Here is an 8877-nt window from a genome sequence, read left to right as displayed (position 1 = left end):
CAGTTTCATTGATAACAATGCATTATGTTTTATGAGCTGAATATAAAAATCTAAATGTAGTGAAGTAAAAACTACAATATTTGTCTTTGAAATGTAGTGAAGTAAAAACTACAATATTTGCCTTTGAAATGTAGTGAAGTAAAAGTATAAAAATGCATAAAATGAAAATACTCAAGTAAAGTACAGGCCCCACAAAATTGCACTTATGTAACTTGAGTAAATGTACTTAATTACATCCCGCTACTGCTGATTTTGTAACTATGTTATTCCTGAAATATAAGTAATAGTTACTTTACTCGATTCCTCACTAGGAGAAGCTGTAATATTTCAGTCCATCAACCTCTCTGTCTCTCTTTCTCTCTGTATTGTATTTGACAAACCTTCATTAACTAGAGGTTGTGGAATTCCCCAGCCCTGTGTGATTGAACTACATGTACACACCATACACACCCCTGTACTCACTGTAGTGTTACAGGCAGATTACAATGAAAATGAAACATTGACCATGTTATGTAGGCTACCTAATTTGGACATTAGTTGGCCAGTTGATTGAATTTTAAATGTAATTACAGGATTAAACAGAGGGCTCCCGATTAGTCCTAATCCCCTTCCCTCACTGAGAGCATTTGTAATGTAAACAGTTCTTCATTTGATTGTTTAGCTCTAACTTTGGAAATCATTATTTGACTTTATACTTTGTAGCTCATATTGACTTTTTAATCATGATTTTATCACAGTTTTTCCAACAGATCAGGTGACAAGCTTTAACCTATAACTACTCATCACAGTGAGATAAATACCTATATCAAACTTGCCTACTGTAATTGCAGTGGTGGAAGAAGTATTCATATGTTTTGTTTAAGTAAAAGTAGCAATACACTCACTGGACTGGGCTAAGAACACTCAGCCGCCTCTATTTTCTGAGGAGGCTGAGGTCCTTCAACACCTGCCGGACAATGCTGAGGATGTTTTATGAGTCTGTGGTGGCCAGTGCTATCCTGTATGCTGTTGCATGTTGGGGCAGCAGGTTGAGGGTAGCTGACGCTAACAGACTCAACAAACTGATCCGTAAGGCCAGTGACATTGTGGGGGTGGAGCTGGACTCTCTGGCGGTGGTGTCAGAGAGGAGGATGCTGGCCAAACTACATGCCATCTTGGACAGTGTCTCCCACCCGCTCCATGACGTGCTGGTCAAACAAAGGAGCACCTTCAGCGGAGGACTCATCCCCCAAAAGCATTACTGCTGTTGCAATACTACTTATTACTTATATTATTGCATTGCATTATTATACCGGTAAACCCACTTGGTACTTCACACTTATTTTATTTTATACTTATACCCACTTGGTACTTAATTTATTTTCTGACCTGTTTTTATAGTTTTTATAGTGTATTGTATTATATATTTTTTTGCTAGTACTTTCTCCTGTGTACACTGACGTAAAGGCGAGCTGCTGTAACAAAGAGTTTCCCTTCGGGGATCAATAAAGTATTTCTGATTCTGACTGTAAAAGTCTTGCATTCAAATTTTTACTTAAGTGTAAGAACAAAATTATTATCAGCAAAATGTACTTTAAGTATCAAAAGTAAAAGTACTTGTTGGGCTGAGCAGCCCCTTTGAGAGTGTTATATTGTTATATTTATCGTATAATTTGAATATTATTACTGATGTATTGACAAAATAGCAGTATTTTGATATCACAACTGGTTGAGGTGGAACTCATTTTAACTACATTATACACCGTTGGGTAGTTTAATCTATAACAATGTATCATACTTTATAAGTTGGTCACATGTATTGGCTGTAAAACCATAATTTTCAGAAAAATGTAGTAGAGCAAAAAGTACAATATTTCCCTCTGAAATGTAGTGGAGTAGAAGTATAAAGTGGTATAAAATGGATATACTCAAGTAAACTATAAGTACCTCAAAACTGTACTTGAAAACATATGATGAAGGAACCTGGAAAGTCTTGATATCTGAAAGAGAAAGAGCCTTTTAACAAAATATGCAACTCACTAAAATAATGTGCTTATTAGGTGTACGGGAGGAAACCATGCAAAATCACACCAACTGTTTTGCAACATATCCTGTGACTAAAACAGTTTCTCATCAAATAAGTGTATGTTAAGTACACTGATGGAAGTGAATTTCACATGTAACTTCATCCCTTGCTTTAACGTTATAGAATTATTGGAATATATAGGCATTAAAAAAAATGCTGAACATCTTATGTAAGATAAGATAAGCCTTTTTTGATCCCCAGAGGGGAAATTCAAGTCAAGGACAGCAGTAAGAGTAGATAAATAATAATACAAAATAAATAATTAGAGGTATATAAAACAAAAATAAGAACAGAAGTAAAAATAGAAACCATTCAAGAGCAATTAAAGGCAAAATTATTAGGCGAGAGTGACTGGTGTGATTAGTATGTAACAGGTGCTGACGCTGAAATTACACTAATGTAAGTGCATACTTACTTTTACTCTTAAATTCAAAGAAGCATCTAACAAATCATAAAATAATGAGAGATAGAATGTTAATCCAATAAAATAGCCCTCCTGAAAATATCAGAAAATGTATTTTAAATACATTTTCGATTTTACGTATCACCAGGAAAACAATTGTATGTCCTTTTCTGTGAAACTGACATCCATTGATTTCAATGAGTATATTCAGTATATTTTTAGTGCAGCATCACACAAGGAGTCTCCGCACACTCAAATCATACACTTTAAAATGTTCATACAACAACAATAACACAACTGAGGTTAAGAAATGAAGAACATGTTTCCAACACATACGAGATTTCTAGCTTTTTATATCAAAATTTTGTGACTGGAAGGGTTTGACAGAAAGGCTAATAGCAGCAGATATTTGTGGTAAAGCTGTTGGTATGCAAAAGTGAATATCTCTCAACATTTTCAAATTGTTATATATTTTCATTATTTCTTGTAAAACTACACTCTTCATTCCTTACATCTTTTTAAAGCATCTGTTCAATCTCGAATACAATGTTGGAAACAAAAATCAAGACATAACTTACAAAACACAAACCTGGCAATAACTGGGTTTTCGAAAAAACAGCCAATCGTGCAAAAACAATGTACAATCCTAACCTCAACACGCAACAATAAAACATATAGTACATAGCAACAGCTGCAAACATGCAAGTGTACTTCCCATCCTCATGTAAATCTGGCAAAAAAAAAAAAGGGAAATCCCGTTCAGCGTCATGTTTACGCTGCAGGATCAATGCAATGCCCAGCAGAAGTGACGCAAACACTCAGAGATAAAAACGCTGCCAACTGAGAAATCTCTGCAGAACAGAGCTTTGGTTTTTACTTTGCAGAGATTGGGCCATTAGTTCTTCTGATATTAAGAGCTGGATTTCTTCTTGCAAGCAGCATGAAGATGTGGACGCTGGGTCTTCAGGTGGTTGTCATCTGTGTTTTCCTACAGGTAGGTAAACATACAACATAATAGAAATGTAAATTAACATGACACTTTGTAAATACTGCAATCAGAAGTGTAAAAAGAACTTAGCCGAATGTTTTAAGACAAGGCAAGTTTATTTATTTGTATAGCACTGTCTTAAACCCAAAATGAATTTAAAGTGCTTTAACATGTTTGGTAATGCAGAAAAAATAGTCTTTTGGGGAGAAATACAGTATTTATAAAAGAAGATTTTTGTTTTAAACTAGGGTTGTGTCCAAAAGGACACAATTACATCAAAAAAGAAAAGAATAATGATACATCTTTGTTTTCTGCAAGCCAAAAGACTGATTGCACTGTTTTGGAAAAAGACTAACAGACCAAGTATTAAAGAATGAGCTGTAGGCAGAAGCTATTAAGTCTCCCATTAGAAAAGGCAACTTATGAATGGAGCATTTTGTTCTTGGTGTTCTATGTTGTTGTTTGTTTATTTTTTACAAAATATGTGGAACTGGAACTGCTTAAGGAGAATCTCAGAGCGTAAGGAGTATGGTGAAATTCAAAGTGTGACAGGATTGTGCACATTTTTTTCTTTTATTTTGAAAGTTCTTTAAATGAGCAAACATTACACCAAGCAAAAATGATATATACAACACAAAACAAACAAAAAATCTGTAATTAAATGTAAGCATAATCCACTTACACTTTTAAATTTCCACTTGCAGGTGCCGGGGTGTTTTCCATCATGCCTCATAATGGGCTCTGTAGCCAACTGTGGCTTCCAGAAACTCCGCTGGGTTCCTCTTCTCCCTTCCCACATCACCCACCTATACATGGAGATGAACCACATCGGTGAGATCAACTCCACCTCCCTGTTGGGGCTGGAGGAGCTGCAGGAGCTGGACCTTGGACGACAGTATGTGACGCTTGTGATCAGGAACAACGCCTTCAGCAGGCAAACACGCCTGAGGAGGTTGGTGCTCAGCTTCAACGTCGGCCTTCAACTGGAACCACGGGCTTTTGTGGGACTGTCTGGTTTGCAGAATCTCCAGCTGGATTACTGTTTGCTTCAAGAGTCCATACTGAAGGAGAACTATCTGGAGCCAATGTCCTCCTTAGAGACTCTTAACCTCTTTGGTAACCAGATAAAGAGACTCCAGCCTTCGATGTTCTTCACAAACATGACTAATTTGAAAGATTTGAATCTCAAACTGAACAAAATTGACAAAATATGTGAGTCTGATCTGGTTGGTTTCCAGGGACAGCACTTCAAGGTTCTGAACTTGGACTCTGTTCAACTTAATGCCATGTTTAGTGAAGGTTTTGACTGGCAAAAATGTGGGAATCCTTTCAGAGGAATGTCCTTTCAGACACTCGACCTGTCCCACAATGGGTTTAGTGTGGGTAAATCAAAGCAGTTCTTCGGAGCCATTGAGGGGACCAAGATCTCCCATCTCAAACTGTCGGGACACATGGGTAAAGGATTTTCATTCAATAATCTCCCTGATCCAGACCGCAGCACATTTGAAGGCCTGAAGAACAGTTCAGTCCACAGTTTGGATCTGTCTAAAAACAGGATATTTGCATTGCAAGAGGGGGTTTTTAGTCCTCTGAAAGAAGTCACAATCATTGACATTTCCCAAAACAGAGTGAATCAGATACACAATAATGCCTTTGAAGGTCTTCAGGGACATTTAAAATTGCTCAACCTGTCACGCAACCTGCTAGGGGAAATCTATTCGTACACTTTTGCTTCTCTGACAAACCTGCAAGTGTTAGACTTGTCTTACAATCACATTGGTGCACTGGGTTATGGCTCATTTAGTGGACTCCCCAACTTGAAAGCATTATATTTAACAGGAAACTCTTTGCGAGAACTTGGCTTCCCTGCGTCTTTACCCAGCTTAGATTATCTTCTGTTGAATGACAATAAGTTGACACCCTCGTCAGTGAGCAGTCTCACACGGTTTGCGAGTAATATTCTGCATCTGAACATTCAGGACAACAGATTAACAAACCTGGGGGATGTTGACACCTTTTTGACTAAACTGAAACGCCTCCAGCATCTCTTCTATGGAGGAAACCCAGTCAGGTGGTGCACGCTCAGTAGACGAGTTTCAGCAATTGGTTTGAATAATTTCCAAGCCCTGGATCTTCACAGCAGCTCCTTGCAGTCTATTTGGTCTCAGGGGAGATGCCTGAATCTGTTTGACAATCTTGGACATGTGAAGGGTCTCAACTTGAGCTTCAACGCGCTGCAGTCCCTTCCTCAGGGCATTTTCAAGGGTCTCACCTCAGTAGTGGAGATGGACCTCTCATCCAACACCTTGACTTACCTCCAGCCTGAAGTATTACCCAAAAGTCTCAAAGTACTCAACCTCTCCAACAACTTTATAGCCTCCCCTGACCCCGCCGCTTTTCGCTCTCTCAGCTTCCTCGACCTAAAAACGAACCGATTTCACTGCAATCCAAACCTGAAGAGCTTCCTGACTTGGCTGAAGACGACCAACGTAACCTTCCTGAGTCCTGTTGAAGAGCTCAGATGTGAATTTCCTTCTGGTTTCTATAATGTTCCTCTGCTAGATTACCCTGCTCAGGTCACAAAGCAGTAAAATCAACTAAAACGGAGCAAATATGTATGTATTCAAGGTGACACCTTGAAAATCATAAGGAATTAAACACGGGTGCCATGTATTGTTGATTTGAGTTGATCACTTGATCCCTGTATGATCCCAATTTGTAATAAGTGGCAGAATAATGTATGTTCTGAATAATCTCATAAAAAATTAAATACATAATTTTTTTTTATTAAAATCTGTAAATGTAATATTTCCAGATAATGTTATAAAATTGTAACTTGAAATTTGTAATTTTCAAGATTTAAGTGGAATAATAAATAAAATAAATGTGTTATGTATCTAATGCCATCTACTGTGACTATGTATTTTTAAACATTTATTCTTAAACAATTAATGACATAGTTTTGAAGCTATCATGTAATCACATCATCATCTTGTATTTCTGCTCTATGTGAGCATTAAACTTTCTCTCACAGACAAAAAGATGAGAAAATCCAGTCACATCAAAATGTTTCTCTACTTCTAATTTAAAAGGTTTAGGGTTGAAGTTATGTACGATTCAAAAACTGTAGGTTAGGTTTTGTTGATATTATGTTTAGACATCACTGACAAGCAGTGGTGGAAGAAGTTCTCAGATTTTTACTAAAGTAAAAGTAACAATACCACAGTGTAAAAATACTATGTTACAAGTAAAAGTCCTGCAATCCAAATTGTACTTAAGTAAACTCAAAATGTACTTAAAGTCCCAAAAGTCAAACTACAAATTATGCAGAATGGGCCACTTAAAAAGGAATAAATATGACTGGATTATAATTATTGATGCATTCATGTGTAAGCATCACTTTAATGTTGCAGCTGATAAAGATGGGGCTAATTTTAACTGCTTTATATTTCTATAATAATCATCAGAATAATTATCATAATAATACATCACAAATTGTTGATTATAATTTGTATTAATAATCTGAATCTGCAAGTATCTAGTAACTAAAGCTGTCTAAGTATAAAGTGGCATAAAATGGAAAGCACAAAAAGTAAAGCACAAATACCTCAAAAGTGTACTCAAATGCAGCATCACTCAACTGTGGGTTGAGGTCCATTGAACTAACGAAAATCCTCCTAAGCATAAAAAGCGTGAGTCTATCATTATACCAGCAGGTGAAGCTGCATAATACTTAAAGCGTTTGGCTTTTTGGATGTAAAAAACTGACTTCTTTTCCAGTGCATGCTGGGAGAATCTCCAATCCCCCGCAACCCCGAACACTAGATAGAGAACACATCGGTCCAAAATCTCCCATACTGGAGGTGTTTAACTGGGTTGAGATCTGAAGACTGTGAAGGCCATCGCACAAAAATTTTATACTCATCAAACCGTTCATTGGACACCATGTGTGCTGTTTCCATACAGCACACATGGTGTCCAATGAACGGTTTGTTATGTTTCACTCCTTTGTTTAGAGTTTTCTTTCAATTTGTCTCCAACTTTATTTTCTAGGTTTATCTAGAATGTATTAACGCTCCCTCTCATGAACCAGCGCTGCTCTACTCTTTATCACACAGTCACCAGCTTTTTGTTGTACCAGCAGACATGCGTTCATTCATAATTTTGCATGTCAAGTCTACATTAAATTTTCAGTGAAAGTAGTTAATCTGACATCACAGCTGGGTTTGAAGGTTCATCACAGACTGATGTTTTCACTCTGTGCAGCCTAAATCAATATCTTCTGTCCCAATTAATGGCAGCCTAAGTTAATGTTCAACCTGTACAATAAAGGGGAAACAAGAGGGCAAACTTTAACCATTTAACAGCCACAAATGTAAACAGATTGGTTGTTATCAAGTACAAAATATGACAAATAATGAGTTGATTGCTTCTCATACCCACATGAAGCACAGACATAAATCTGTATGATTGGAGGCAACAACTGTAATGGTTGAAGTGATTTATTCGTTCAGAACTGAGTTAGTTTACATGAGCAGCTTACTGGTGTCCAATGTTGTCAGTGGAAGTTGTGATCATAAAAACACAAAAACCTGGCAAGTTTATTTGAGGGACTGATGTCAAAGAAAAAGTTAATTTCAGTCCATTAGAGCTCAAAGGAGTTTTTTCTTTCAATAAATCTCTTCACTTCCAGTAGATATAATGTATTTAATGGCAGAAAATGAGCAGTATTCCCTTTGAGCTGGTAAAGAAGCTGCATAATGAGGCCGGAGGATGTTTCCTCCTCTTACAGCAGAGGGCAGCATCAGCCCAGTCAGCACCCACTGACTGTTGGCCTCCATGCTGCTTTTCAACACTGTGGCTACTTCTAAAACAATACCAACCAGACCTTTCCCAGCTGGGATAAGTGTGCAGCAATGCAGCAGTTAGTTGCACAGCCTCTGATACATTAGAGAAAGACAGGGAACCTGCTAGAAGCTGGGTGACCCGTGAATTCATAAAAGTGGAACAGGAATAAGCATCAACATGATGGATGATTGGATAAACTGGATAAATAGGTCTGATCAGTGCTGAGGGGAGTTAAATAGGAAATGAGGTCAACAGCAATAACAGTGTTCTGTCCAGTGTTTTTACAGGATTCTGTATTGTGATTAATTGTATTATTTCTTAATTGTACTGGTAAATATTAACAGAGCTCAATCTGTGTTTCATTTGTTGTTTATCATCTGATGTTAACTTGGAGTGTGGCTGAGTTAAAAATGTACTCCTACTATCGTAATAAAGCTGCTCTGTAGTCATAAAATATTAAATGTCGACAGGCGGGGGGCGAAGAGGAGTGAAGAAGAGACCTCTGTTATGCCTGTAAGTCAGCTGCTGATAAGACCCAGATTGCATGAGTGAATGTATACACCCGTGTGTGTG

At 37.4% G+C, this 8877-nt stretch overlaps 1 protein-coding gene across 1 annotated transcript; it reads left to right on the top strand.

The window, feature by feature from the left end:
* The first annotated feature begins 3317 nt into the window (after window positions 1-3317).
* LOC122863272 (toll-like receptor 5) lies at window positions 3318-6357 on the top strand. Its single transcript, XM_044169605.1, has 2 exons — window positions 3318-3462; window positions 4161-6357. The coding sequence occupies exons 1-2, from the start codon at window positions 3409-3411 to the stop codon at window positions 6045-6047; spliced, it is 1941 nt and encodes a 646-aa protein (XP_044025540.1). The 5' UTR covers window positions 3318-3408; the 3' UTR covers window positions 6048-6357.
* Window positions 6358-8877: the final 2520 nt, after the last annotated feature.

The sequence above is a fragment of the Siniperca chuatsi genome, linkage group LG16 (assembly GCF_020085105.1).
Source record: "Siniperca chuatsi isolate FFG_IHB_CAS linkage group LG16, ASM2008510v1, whole genome shotgun sequence".
Taxonomy (NCBI): Eukaryota; Metazoa; Chordata; class Actinopteri; order Centrarchiformes; family Sinipercidae; genus Siniperca; species Siniperca chuatsi.
The sequence above is the reverse complement of the archived record's forward strand: the minus strand, read 5'-3'. Positions and strand labels throughout refer to the sequence as shown.

What these genes read in the sequence shown, in the direction of transcription:
- LOC122863272 (XM_044169605.1), top strand. Translation starts at nt 3,409, where the DNA reads ATGAAGATGTGGACGCTGGGTCTTCAGGTGGTTGTCATCTGTGTTTTC. An exon ending in TCATCTGTGTTTTCCTACAG is followed by an intron (nt 3,463 to 4,160) that starts GTAGGTAAACAT and finishes TTCCACTTGCAG; the next exon opens with GTGCCGGGGTGTTTTCCATC.